The sequence below is a fragment of the Rhinopithecus bieti genome, unplaced genomic scaffold (assembly GCF_001698545.2).
Source record: "Rhinopithecus bieti isolate Rb0 unplaced genomic scaffold, ASM169854v2 scaffold_5216, whole genome shotgun sequence".
NCBI classification, from domain to species: domain Eukaryota; kingdom Metazoa; phylum Chordata; class Mammalia; order Primates; family Cercopithecidae; genus Rhinopithecus; species Rhinopithecus bieti.
The window spans coordinates 420,886-435,683 of NW_016805021.1; the positions used below are offsets into that span (position 1 = coordinate 420,886).

Consider the following 14,798-nt stretch of genomic DNA (forward strand, 5'->3'; position numbering starts at 1 on the left):
AGAGAGAGAGAGAGAGTTGGGCTCCACCCTGGCAGTTTCTGATTTTGGGGGTCTGGGATGGTACCCAACAATTTGAATTTTCTAGCAGGTCCCCAGGTGACAGTGATGCTGCTGGTCTGTGGACCACATCTTGAGAACTACTTGGTTAGTTTTTAGTTCTTTTAGTTCAGGTAATTTTTAGTTCTTCGGGATAATATGTTCAGCCAGTTGAAAATCTTTGGTTGAAAACAGTAATTCTCCATCTCTGGAGAATCACCTGGGAATTAAAAACAACAACTGATGCCTGAGTCCCTACAATGGATTCTTTTGCAATTCATCTTGGGTGTAGCCTAGGCCTTGGGATTTTAAACAGCAATATATTATTTAAAAGAATCATACCCCAGATGATTCTAATGTCCAGTCAGGGCTAAGTATCACTGAAAATTTTCTGCCTCCTCAATTCTTATTACCATTTACCTCAAATTTCCCAAAGAGAATTGGATACTTTGACCACTATATTAACAATTTCTTTCTAACTTGTTGTCTATGAACAATGGTTTCATTCCACTTTGATTTTTTTCTTTGTTTTTTTAACACTGATGTTTTAATACTAGCTAATATTTACTGAATACCTGGGGTGTAGAAGGCTTGGTGCCGAGTGTTTTACCACTTTACCAGGTGTTTCTGGTTGTTTTGTTTTTGGTTATTCAACAGTTATGCTTTAAATCTTTCCTCAGAAAGAGACCCTGCATTTTCTAGAATCAACATTGTCTTACAACTTATGGTTAATAGAGATCACATTTTATCCTGTTTCTACTGGTTAGAAGCTCTAGACAGGGAGAGAGGGGAAGGAGAGAGAAAAAGGGAAAGAGAGGGAGAAGGAAAGAGAAAGAGGGAGAAACATATTATAGAAAACAAGTTCTTCTGACCTGCTTCAACACATTACGCTTAATACTTGAGTCTCTGTGAATCTTCATGGAAGTTCTTCAGAAATGGACAAAAATTCAGTATTTCCACAAGGAAAATTCCAGAAATACCTATGACTCCATCCAAAGGCAGCTGATTTTCCTTTTGCTCTTGATTAATGCATTTCTTCCATTTCCAACTAAAAAAAGGCCACTGATTTTCCCCCCAAAAGTTACTTCCTTTGGAACATACCAAAAATACCATGGAGAACAATGATATGGGTTGTTTCAGGAGAAGGATTTTTAGTTAAGGAGATTTTAAAAGCACAGATTCAATTATTTTTACCGCAGCTTTGGTCAAGGCTTCCTGGCAGGGCTCTATGGTGCACTTCCCACAAGATGGCAGTGTTGTATGTGGCTAGAGAGCCCTCTGCTTGTGGAAGGGTTGTCTTCATGGCTAAGAACGTATCCCTACAGCTTTAGTTCCTGAAATACCATTTGTTTCCAACTTCATGAGATCTGAGAGCTATCAGGAGTATATCTTTAACATTTAGATCTATAGTTTAGCAAGATGTCTAATCAGCAGTACTTAATAAATGTCTTCTAGATGAATGAATGACACATGTGTATCAACTTCACATAAGCCAACACCAGTGGAAGGAGGCTGGGACAACTCCAAGAGGGAAGGAAGCAAGGGCCACTGCACTGTCTCCCTTTGTGATGAAAGAGTTCTTCAGTACTCCATTGTTCTTTCCCTGCTTTCTTACAAGTTTCGACAAGAACACAATTCACCCTAATAAGGCCTGATGGCCCATCTGCTCACCCAGCCATTTTCCTCCTTAAAATGGGCAAAGCAGCTATTCTGATCCTATCATAAAACACAAAATTAGTTACAGCAAAATATGTGGGGAAGTGTCCATTAATAAAAGGTAGTCCATACAAATAATATATGTTGCCAGAGGGAGAAATTCCTGGGCAGTCTTTCAAGTCTGCTAAGCCCACTGTGGAAAAGGACTTTGTGGGGGGAAAGTGGTGGGTGGGAAAGTTCCACGATGAGGTCAGAGGGTGGCGTTCAACCTGAGCTAAAGCAATGGCCTCCCCCAGGTCACTTTCCCTCTCTGTGCTTCAGTTTCCCTGCTTCAGATGGGGGAGGGGAGTACCAGCTGATCCCCCGGGACCGACCTAGCTCTGACATAGTCTGCTTCTACCTTTTCTTCACATCATGGCTTAAATGATCATTGTGTAAATGCCTAAGGGTAAACCAGAGAATTCTATTTGTTTGCTTTGAAGGGAAAGAAGTAGCTGATTTCAAGCAATTGTAAAATGCCAAGGTTTTTGCTGTGTTTGTTTTGGTATCAAATATAAATCTCTCTCTGTATTAGCTGTTGCTTCTGTTCTCCTACAGCATCGATTTTCTGAAGCAATATAGGCTTACAGTATTTAAAATGTTGTATGAAGCCAGTTTGGATACCATTTTGGTTTTTGGGCACAGGACTTGAATGTTCAAGCTACAAAGCTTAGTTTGTAATTTTAATAAGTTTTCCAGGAATCTGTTTCATAATATAGACTGCTACGAAAACCACCAAAGTTGATCTAATCTATTCACCTTTCTTGGAGATTAGCAAGCATCATTATGAGTAGGTTAATACCAACTAGCCACTTGAATTGACATAATTGAAAAAGACTGGCTCAGTTGGGGCCAGGTCCTTGGGCTACAAGGACCTTTACCCTATAAAATCATTAGGAATTAACTTTGTGACACTTGAATGGGAAACAACAATTCAGAAATTATAAAAACATGCCAGAAATCAAAACTAGTATCTGTCAAACAACTAACTTCATTCTGAGATGAGTTTTGGTTATTTGGCCATATAACTTAACTAACAAATACACAATCCACCTCTGCTAATAATCATAAAAGATTTTTGAAAATCCCATTTCAATACAAAGGGATTATTTATGCCTTATTCCTAAACAATAATATCTGAACACTGAAGCAAAAGAATCAGTTATCTATCTACCTATTGGTGACCAACAACAGAAATTTAGCACTTTCAAGAGTCGGGCCATTTTTAACCTTATTTGAAATAGCTAAAGTAAGGCTTCTGCTATCAGAGGGAGCAATCTGCTGCTAGGGTCTGCCCAAATTCCAAGCACCTGCTTTCTCTGGTCTGGAGGCAGATGGTACATCATAAAAATAAAAGCCATGGGGAGAGTGTACAGAAAGATATTCCCTTTAAAACCCTTTAGGAGGTTCTTTTTCCTAAAATCTCATACTATAAATACACATGTTTTATGTTAATATTATAGCTGAGAATTTGGGAACTGACGCAGGGTCATGAAATAGGTTTCCTTGGCCTGATTGAGTCATATACATGTATTCACGTATTTCCACAGGATGGGAAATCAGTCTTTAGCTTATAACCACCTAGGGCAGGATGTTTTATTTTTGGAGTTCTAACAAATGTCCTAAACAGTAGCCACTGCTGCCCTTATTCTTCAATACTACCACTCACCACAGCTCTATTAAGTTCTTTTATTATCATTCTTAGGCACTGCTCAATGGAGTAACCTCATTTATATTTTTAAGACTTGTACATATGAGGTTGGCTTTAATAAATTGGCCTCATGATATGCTTTTCCACTGTAATTATTTAGAGTAATGCTTCTCAAACATTAGATGCATGAGAATCCCCTGCAGGGGCTGTTAAAACAGATTTGTTGGCCTGACTCCCAGAGATTCTGATTTAGTAGTTCTAGGGTGGGACCTGAGAATTAGCATTTCTAACAAGCTCCCAGTGAGGCTGATGCTGTTAGTCTGAAAGCTACATTTTAAGAACCACTGACATAGGAGTTCCCTTTGGAGTGTCTTATCAGTTATGATTCCTTGGGCTTGTATTAGTTTCTCAGTTAATATCCATTTTATGCTGAACACATTTGAAACGTGTTATTTGCTTATATTCAGATGTTGCAGTTACACACAAAGATATTGGCAAGCAGACGGACAGATCTGCTGAAGCGAGGCTGCTCCACGCTGTGAGTATCCAGAAGGATCAATGAATGCAGTATGTTTGATCAGCTAATGTGCAATTTCCCACGTCACCAGGAGTTACCGTAAAATACACAACATGACGCACTTCCAACATGAATGTCTACTAGAATCTGACAGGTAATCATCTTATCCTTACTAATTTTTATCTTAGAATTTAGATTTAGCCCTTAATGATGCTGGATTCTGCTATCTTAAATCTGCACGCACACTCCAATAGTTTGAAATAAGCAAATGTTGACAAAAGAGTAATATGACACAATTGAGCAATGCTAGTATTTATGTTCACCTTGTTTCTCCTATAACCCATACTTGGTTAAAGTTTAAAGCATGGCTGTGTCACAAAATAGCATTGTAATGTTAAGATTTACTTCAAGCACACTTTGGAATGTAAACATACCTTATTTAACTTCACAAAATATTCCAGTCCAGCTTCCAAAGGATTTGTATCACAGTTCATCTAAAAAGGAAACACACATTTTAAATCTTAGATGAGTGCAAATCATTTCGGTAACATCACTTTCATATTTGTTTTTAGGAGAAAGAACACTTTTGATTTTCAACACAGATTCTAAAGAAAGGCAAACTACAGACTGATTTTGAAAATAAGTTTTAATCCAAAATTCAATGTAGCCTTTCAGCAAAACTGGTCATTTGAATATAACAAATATAGAAACTAAAATTCACTGTGTTTCCACAGCTCTCTCATTTTAATAAACATCTGAGGGAATGCACATGATGTTCCTTCTAGAAACAAGATTTTCACATGTTTTTATGCAACAATTTTACATAACTACGTTTTGAAAAGTTACTAAGCAATTTACTTATCTTACAATTAACCAAGAATCAGGGTAAGGCGGAGGGAAAGCAGATGGTGGGAAGGTGGCTGATAGAGTTCAGGAGAGGAGAAAGGAATACGCAGAGTTTGAATTGCTATCTCTTCAAATGTGGCCAAGTCACTGTGATAGCTACCAAGTCAGGGCTAACGGCAGTATTTGGTAATAGACCTGAAGTTAATGGTTTTGTTTCTTTCTTTGTTTTGTTCTCTTTGCAGTGAGGGAACTAGTCTAAACCCCCTAAAAGTAGTCAAACTTTTAAAGCAACACAGCACCTACATAAACCAAATGAAGGAATGCTTGTTTTACATGACATAAAACGTTGCCTCATATTTCTTAATCAATTTGAGCTATTCTAAAATTATTTTTATCTGTTCAAAATTTCAGAATTTCTTCAAAGAAAAAAATAAAAATGAAGCACAAAGGATTGCAGTACCAACACTAGAGGGCGCTCTGGCACTGCTGGGAAACTGAAGGGACTGGAGAAGAAAAGCTCTCCAGAGGAGGTCGCAGGGAGAGGAAATCTGAAAAAATAAAAGGCAGGAGGATGGAGAAATGTCTGACTCTCAAAGGGCTGCTCCCGCTGCTTCATTACCCGGAAAGTGTGGGGACAGCGCTGTCCTCCGTTTCTGTCCTGCGCCTAGCCTCGCCTCAGTCCCCAGTTGTAGCTAGAGAATCCCCTAATAGGGGACCTCTCACAGAGACCTTGCCTACTTGCTTCTGCGTATTCTAAATGCCCCCGGGTCCCTGCCTGGGCTTTGAAACACATTCTCCCCTCCAATCAAATGCACTTTATTATGTGCTTGGCACTTCCTAGACTCTCTCTACTATCTGTGATAATTCTGTAGCATAAAAAAATCCATTTCTTAGAAAAGCAAACAGAAGTTCTGGAGGGTTAAGCCAGATAGCTGGTGCGTGGTGGAGGAAAAATTCAAACCCAAGAGTCCCCACTCTGAGTCCATCTTTTACCACTATCCCTTATCTTACCTTTCAGGCCTAAAACCTCAGTGTCTTCCAAGGAAACAACTAGTAAATCTGAAATAGTGAATGGGTCCAGAGATAGCCTGCCATATTGGAAATAAAGTAGGAGAACAGAGTTTAAATCACAGGTTGGCCACTTACTAGGTAATCTGGACCAAGTGGTTCTCTAAGTCTCAGTGTTATTATGTGTAAAGTAGAGGTAATGGAGAGTTGAGAAGGAAAATGAAATCATGCATATGAAAATATGTAAATGGTTAAAGCACTATACAAATAGAAACCCTTTTTTTTTTTTTTTGAGACAGAGTCTCACTCTGCCACCCACACTGGAGTGCAGTGATGCAATCTTGGCTCACTGCAACCTCTGCCTCCTGGGGTCAAGCAATTCTCCTGCCTCAGCCTCCCGAGCAGCTGGGACCACAGGCGTGCACCACCACACCCAGCTAATTTTTGTGTTTTTAGTAGAGACGGGGTTTCACTGTATTGGCCAGGCTGGTATCGAACTCCTGGCCTTGTGATCCTCTCGCCTTGGCCTCCCAAAGTGCTGGGATTACAGGCGTGAGCCACCGCGCCCGGTCGTACAAATAGAAACTCTTAATAACCATTATTAATGGTGGAGGAAGGCTGGACCACCACATTCTGGACCATCACCCCTGCCCCTCGGAAAGGAGTGTTAATTCACCAAAAGGTACAAGATAAGAAGAAAATGAAGACGGGCAAAATGACAGAGGAGGAGAGACTTTGAAAAGTGTTACTCTAATGCCACGAGGCAGGCAGGCTCCCCACAGTCCAAGACAGATTGTCTAGGGCTCTCAGCCAGCTAGGATGAATTAAGGCAGAATAAACATGATGTCAGAATTCCACTGAAATTTCACTTGAGAAATTAAGGAGAAAAACCTCTTTCCCTAATGAAATAAAGTTATCTAATGATATGTAATTTCTCTTACAGCCAAAACCAATGTTATTGCAGTTCAAACCAGTCCTTATATAAAAATGATATAAATAAACATAAAATATTAATAAAGATGCTAGCATCTCAAACCTCTGACCCCCAGGCTCTGAAGGCTTTCTCCAGGCGTAAGGCATTCATGGCATAGGTTCCAAAATTGTCAATTTCCTCCTCCTGGCCTGCATTCATGATAGCGTCATACAGCGCTACAGAATCTTCTCTTCTGTGGTAGAGCTCCCAACCCAGCTCACCTGAAATAAACCCACAGGTGCCACAGCACAGCAAGAACAATGATCACTAGATCTAATGTGCATTAGCTAGAACACATAAAAGCAGGAGAAATTCCACTTAAGCAACATAGGCATTGTCAGTCTCTAAAAAGACCAGCTCACAAAAAGTTACAAGACCCCACTGCAAAGAAACCCACCATATCACAGATGCATTCGTGCCGATCCTGGCTCCCATGTAGGTGGTGGTATGCAGGACACCTCTTGTCATGACACAGAAAGACTGTAATGCAGGAATTATTCTCCACCCTGGACCCCAGCTTTTTAATGAGGCTTGACTGTTTTCCGGGACAATGACGTGAGGTGAATAGTTAGCATGGCACAGTTTATCAAGGCAACAAGTTCAAGGTTTAAACCAACCCCTTGCCCAAAAATCACAAGCTTAAAAATATAGTCAACTAAGAATTATTCAAGTTATCCTCATAGTGAGAAAGCCACACTCTCGGACTTCTCCCCTCCCACTTCTTCCCTAGTCATTTCATTCACCAATAGGGCTGTGGGCAAAAATCAAAAGAAGTGAGATTTAACCCAAAAAATCCTGCTTATTTTTCTTGTTCTTGTTTTTTTGTCTTGTTTTGTTGTTGTTGTTGAGACAGGGTCTCACTATGTTGCCCAGGCTGGTCCTGAACTCCTGGGACAATCAATCAATCCCCCTACTTTAGCCTCCCAAAGTGCTGGGATTACAGGTGTGAGCCACTGCATCCAGCCCTGCTCATTTTTTATTTTAGAATTTGCCAAGGTTGGGTGGAAGAAGGGCAGGGAAAAGGTATAGCAGCAGCCCAGGGAAGAGCCATGGTCTTCAATCTGTGTTCTCATTTCCCAAGGTGGAAGGCTCGTGGTAAGGTGTTTTTATGGGATACCATAGAATAGGAGCAACATATAACTGAATGAATGCTTGGGCATGCAGTACTCCTGTGAGAGACAAGGAGTTCTAGAAAAACTTAGAAGGGAGCCCAGAGCACCACTGGGGAACTGAAGAGCATTCATTCATCTCTGTATCAAATACCTACCTTGTACAAGGTTAGGTGCTAGATGAAGACTTCCCAGTGAACTTACAGTCTGGAACGAAAGACGGATTGTTGGCAATGCCCTAGGAGAGGTACCTGATACATTCAAAATGGTCTCTATGGGAGATTCTAGCTCCAGGAGACCATCTTGAATGCTTGCAGATAGAGTTGGCTGGCCTGACTATTTCAGCCAATCCTCTTCCCCACCTTTTTTTTTTTTTTTTTTTTGAGATGGAGTTTCACTCTTGTTGCCCAGGCTAGAGTGCAGTGGTGCCATCTTGGCTCATACAACCTCCGCCTCCTGAGTTCAAGCAATTCTCCTGCCTCAGCCTCCAAAGTAGCTGGGATTACAGGCATGCGCCACCACACCCGGCTAATTTTGTGTGTTTTTAGTAGAGACGGGGTTTCCCCATGTTGGTCAGGCTGGTCTTGAACTCCTGACCGCAGGTGATCCGCCTGCCTCAGCCTCCCAAAGTGCTGGGATTACAGGTGTGAGCCACAGCACCCGGCCCCCACTTTTTTATCTGTCCTTCCAGATGGTAGGCAGCTGTGGGACTGGAGCAACAACTAGAAATCTGTGGAACCACTTTCAAGATGAGGAGTGAAAAGACAGACTTGACATAAGAGCTGGGCAGAACAAAAACCTTCCTCCAAAGTCACATGGACAAAAGTGAGTGTGAGTGTGCACATGTGTACACACCCACACATTTCTGGTGACATGACCTTTTAATTTTAAAATTTAAATTGACCTTTTAAATTTCAGAGACTTACTCCAGGTTGTTTTCCAATCTTACCAGTATAAGATATCCTAATAGCAGTGACAGGAATGTTGGAAACCTTTAAGGACTTGGTTTGAAGAAACTTGAAAACATCATCACTAAGATCTTCAGAGGTCAGTTTCTGAAGGACCTTTCTTGCCTGTGGCCCAGCAACTCCAAGGACTCCAAGCTCATCGGTTATGTTTTTAATTTCAACATCATATCCACCTTTGACTGCTTCTTCTTCAATCCATCTGTGTTTCAGTCATGAACATGGTGTTAAATATTGCTTGAATAATGTACTTTGGTAACAAATTATTTCTCTGAAGACATGCTTTGTGTCTAGAGTTATCAGAAAGTCCCCAGAGTGTCATTTCATGAAATCACACTGATGTTTAAAGTTGAGGAAACTGAGCCCCTGAGATGTTAAGTGATTCTCTTTAAATCACCCACTTATAAATTTGGGGGGTAATTTTTCACAGTACAGAAGGATCCTTCAATTTAATAAGCTCTGTTACACAATTCTTTTAAATAGTAACACAGCCCTTTTGCATTTAAACTAATGATTCAAAAATTAATTTAAACCCAAATTTTCTCCAATACCTGTACACAGAAGGTGTACTCATGTTGCTAAGGGATAATAATGTGCCTGCCACAGGACACGTAATTGCTCTGACAATCACAAGGAAAAGACAGAAACTCTAGTTTCAATTTCTATGGCTTGATGAGTTATTGGGACCCAGCTATAGGGCTGGTTTCTAATTTATTGAGCAGTCCTTGAGCTGTCTAAGTATATCACAAAATGTTCATCTAGATTTACACAAAGCTAAGCTATTAAGATGGCCCCAGTACTTCTTGGATTGGAGCATATAATTTGCATCACTTTACAACTAAGGCGAGAATCTGTCAGAGTAAGACATTTATTAAACAATAATATTCCAAATGTTTTCGGAATATTAGACTAAAGACTTTACAGTAGAATAAAGATTCATGTAAACGTTGGACTTGGCAGGTCAGCAACTTAGATCTAGCTGTGGGCCAGAAAGCACAAAGCATCACAAAGGACAAAGATAATTCAGGAAGGCAGCTTACAGAAGTGGACCGAATGTGGACATCAGAATCAAAAAGCTCGGGTGAATAAGTTCCCTTAACCCAAACCTCGGTTTCCTCATCTGACCATGGGAATCATTTAAATCTTGCAATATATTAAGAGAATTTATAAAGGTAATGTCTAAAAAAGGTTCTGGCACATTGATGATGCCTAATAAATGGAATTAATATTATTAGAACCAGTAACCTATGGATGAATTACCTTTGGGAGGGGCAGAGGTCCTCACTTCTAATATTTTCATATAAAAAACATAAAGTTTATTTGAAACCATCAGGTTTAAGAAGAAATAAAGTTGTACTTTCGAGTACGGGTAAAAAGAAAAATTCAATGTAAGATTGAGTCAATATATAATGTGTACAAAATTTTCCTACTAGGTGTGCACTTACCTAAGATCATGAAGTTCTGATCCAGAACCAGTCATTAAAAGAAACTCCCCAGGAGAATGGTGAGAAACAGTCAACTCAGCATACACTCGACCTTTGGGTGTTAACATGTGACTTATATTTGTAAAACCCACCTACATAAAAAAATTTAAAATTACCTTAGGATGAACTAAAAATCACATGCATCCTTTTAACACCTATTTAAATAACAATGTGGGTGTTAAGAATGAAAACTATCTGACTCTTACCATTCGTGTCAGTTGTATGAATTATCTGTAAACCTAAACCCAACAGTAATTTGAAGTTCTCCATTTAAACAATCATTTAAAACTCTTTGTCATTTAAAAGCTATTCTTCATTTAATTGCAGAATTCAATTTTAAGTTACCATCAAAACAATTAAGCAAAGTCATAAGGTCCTTGGATGAGAATTCAATCAACAAAAATTTAAATTTGAAAATTAGCTTGTAGGCCAGGCGTGGTGGCTCATGCCTGTAATCCCAGCACTTTGGGAGGCTGAGGTGGGTGGATCACCTGAGGTCAGGAGTTCAAGACCGGCCTGGCCAACATATAGTGAAACCCTGTCTCTACTAAAAAATACAAAAATTAACTGGGCCTGGTGGTGCATGCCTATAGTCCCAGCTACTTGGGAAGCTGAGGCAGGAGAATCACTTGAACCTGGGAGGAGGAGGTTGCAGTGAGCCAAGATCATACCTCTGCATTCCAGCCTGGGTGACAGAGCAAGACTCTGTCTCTCAAAAAGAAAAAAAAAAAGAAAGAAAGAAAATTAGCTTGTATACTTTTGGTCAGTTGAAGAGTTCTAGTGTTCATCCAGAAATCATTAGGTGAACTAAAATAACATGTGGGTTTGGTCAGGGGGCAGGGGAAATGAGAGGATGAAGAATTAAATAGGTCAGAATCCTGGACCTTGTATCCCTACAAGGCTATTTACCTTTGGAATGACATTTGCAAAGAGATGGTCCAGTAGTCTGATGGAATCTTGGCCTTTGATGTTAAACTTGCCAAACGGTGATAGGTCAGTTACCCCTACTCTTTGCATAACCTGTTTATACTCTGAGCCCACAGGCTCAAACCAGTTTGTGCGGCGAAAACTTGGCCTGAAACACAACATTTAGTGTCATAAAACAACTGCCGTTCATTTTTCAAAAATTACAGAATAGGATATTTTAATAAGCCCTACTCATCTAGAAAATCCTATGGGCAGCGGGGAGTGGGACTCTGGGAGGCGGGACCATGCAACCTGAAATTCTGTTCTGCAAATCATTCATGTATGTTGGAATCTAATCTTTTAAAGTTACTCATTTATCCCTTTGACCCATTTCACAGTGAGTAAAGTGCTGATTAACTGGAAAATAAGATACAATTCATGGGCTCTCAGATCTGGAAGAGAGTTTAGAAGTCAACCAGTCTGATGGTTTTCAATTCTAGATGCATATTAGAATCATCTGGAGAGCTTTTTAAAATGGGCCTAATTATATCAGTGTCTGGGTTGGGGGGTGGGGTGGAGCTATCTGGTTCAGTGCTTCTCAAACATTAATGGGAATACAAATCACTTGCTCTTGTTAAAGTCCGCATTCTGAAGCAGCAGGTATGGTGTGGGACCCCACAGTCTACATTCTCCCAGGCTCCCAGGAGATGCCTATGCTGTTGGTCCACACGTGGGGTACATAAGGATCTGGTCCCAAATCTTCATTTTTCAGAGAAAAGGCACAAAATGATTTCCAAGGCCTTTGCATTAGTTAATGACAGAGCCAGACCTGGAACAAAGGTCTCTTGACTCATTACTAAAGGTCCTTTCTGCTTTACGAAGTGGACTTCTAATGTGGTATTTTAACTTCAGAGCAGGATGCCGTGTCTGTAACATGAATTTTCAGTAGTTTAATTATTAAATGGCAGAAGAAATTTAGGCCAGATCCAATCAGCAGTAAGTGAAGAGTAGAAGTGATATATTAGAGTCATTTAGGAAAAACCAGATCAGTATTTGGCCACTAGATAATCTAGATTGGCTGCCTATAAAGCCCAAATTCATTCATCAACAACGGGTTCTCTGCTATACTTTTACCAATTAGATCTAGTCTTAACATAGCAAAACCTATTGTAAAAAGCAAAATGACGGCTCAAAATAAGGATAACATAACTTCCAAATTTGCAACTTGTTTTCCCTTGGTCTGTGGATTCTCTTGAGAAAAAAATATATAATCGCTATTAATCCAAAGTACAACAATGGTAGGTAGTACTTTACCAGAACTCAGAGAACTGTTTTAGTGGCATACTTTATGTTTTCGCTTAACCTGGAATGCTATGCAAGTGATCTTTTCCCCTAATTTATCAACTGTGCATATAATTTGCATGGTTCAGTGCACACACTCTAGAATGCAGTTGCTTTGAGCGATTTCAGGATGAACAGAAAATCCCAAACCACATACACGATGTGATTCCACGAAGCATCCTAAAATACAGCAAACCTTTAGGAGCCAATTGAAGCCATGTGGGAATTTGGAGGGGGTCAGAAGGTTCCTCTGAGCTTCTGGTAAATGCCAAGAGGCTTCACCAAGGCCGGCTATAGGACGCGCAGGGCCACGTAAGTCCTAGATGTGGGCCAGTGTCCTGTGGGCTAGACTGATGCCACCACTGCCAGAGAGTAATTTTTGTAGGACAAGGCTCAGTGCTCCTTGGAACAGGGTGGAGCAATGGAGTGTAAGGGGGAATCAGCACTTTTTGCTGTCCCATTGTTTCACCCCTCGGTCAGAACCACAGGCAGGTAAAGTCCTTCTCCTACCTGTATTGAGTGTCCTGGCCCGGTTTGTAGAACCAGTGTGGCTGCTCCCAGCCAGCATGGAACCCCATGGAACACTTAGACTCCAGCCTTTGGTAGAGCCCACTGACTCGTTGAGTGGGTCTCCCAGCAAACCGTTCTTCTTTAGGGTAACCAACTGAAAAAGGAAAATTGGTACTATAAATCACATATAGCCAAAACAAGATACTTTGATGGGATTCCAAGTACGGAAATACAGTACTTAAAATCCAGATGCATAAACATACATACATACATGTATACATACATATGAATGATTTACGCAGAAAACAGAGCTGTCATTTATATGACTCATCAAAGAGTAAAGTAAAAATACATTTAAAATTTAAAACCAGCAAGGCATTCCACATGTTAAATATATACATCCATATACATTCCTTGTTATGTTTTAGGGGCACAATGCATTTTGGAGTCCCTAACTACCGCCATCCCAGTGAATAGAATAAAGACCATCTAAAGTCAGAGATGCTGCAATTCAATTCTGTCAACACTTTGTAGACAACAGTAAATTTGTACCTTACCAATATTGTTGAATCCATATGATTCTCTTGCTTTGGCCTCAGTGTACTGGGTGGTTGTCCATTTGCCATAGCGATTTGGATCCAATTCTATCAGATCAAAAGGAGGTTCTCCATGCAGGATCCAGTCACTGAGATATTTCCCTACCCCACCAGCGTGGATTATGCCATATCTTTCAAATACAGGGATAGAAAACCCATTACTAACACATGTAGTTTTCAAATGAAACATGCTCAAAATATTTTACAGGACTTCAAAGTTGGATTGTTCTGCACTAATCAGAACACACAAGTAACATAATCTCTATGGAACAATTTTTTCCTTAAAAGTGACATGTCTAGGCATCCAAATTAAATGTGCCTGACTTGATAGCTAGTTTATTTACAGTTTCAAGAGAGGTACACCTGCAAAATAGCTCCTTATTGGACAGGGCACAGTAGCTCACACCTGTAATCCCAGCACTTTGGAAGGATCGTTTGAGACTAGGAGTTTGAGACCAGCCTGGCCAACAAAGTGAGAACTCATCTCTACAATAAAATTAAAAAATTATCTGGGCATGGTGGCACAAGGTACACAAGTGGCTGAGGCAGGAGGATAACTTGAGCCTAGGAGGTAGATGCTGCAGTGAGCCATGTTCACACCACTGCACTCCGGCCTGGGTAATGAAGTGACACCCTCTCTCAAAAAACAAAACAAAACAAAACAAAAAAACCAACAACAACAAACAAAATAGCTCTTTATGGGGAAAAGGCTCGATGATCCTTGACTAGTAACTAATAAGAATTTTGCTTTAGGAAAACTAAGGGTTGAAGCCAGGATGCAAACAGGCACGTGTCTGGTACCCTAACAGCCCTCCTGAGGTATGATTATCCTGACTGGTAGGAAACACGGTGGGAGAAACGTGTGTACTGTGGTGTCCCATCCATCTCTTCTCAGACTCAAGTTAGTTCTGACCTCCTTAGACAATGATCTCTGTGCAGGGAACTTGAGCCATTGTCTTAGAAACATTCAGGCAAAGAGGCCCTCACCTGAGGACGTGTGGAAAGAGGTAGAAAGGAACACTGTCTCTTGTATTTTGCAACTAATAGGCCCCTTGATGGGGAAGATGGGCTTGTTTTCTATTTTCCTAAGATGATACTTTAAAATCAAGAGCATGATGTGGAAAATAAAGGGGTTTTGACATCAGAAAAGGGATCGGTTTT

General features: G+C 40.3%; 1 protein-coding gene across 1 annotated transcript in view; it reads right to left on the reverse strand.

Annotated features, from left to right (window-relative positions):
- The window catches only part of DMGDH (dimethylglycine dehydrogenase), a 75,137-nt gene that overhangs the window by 22,628 nt on the left and 37,711 nt on the right, over positions 1-14,798 (reverse strand). The window contains 7 exon segments of the mRNA XM_017870902.1: positions 4,334-4,393; positions 6,790-6,947; positions 8,785-9,002; positions 10,246-10,376; positions 11,194-11,359; positions 13,042-13,195; positions 13,599-13,768. Of these exon segments, the coding sequence (XP_017726391.1) occupies positions 4,334-4,393; positions 6,790-6,947; positions 8,785-9,002; positions 10,246-10,376; positions 11,194-11,359; positions 13,042-13,195; positions 13,599-13,768 (1,057 nt within the window).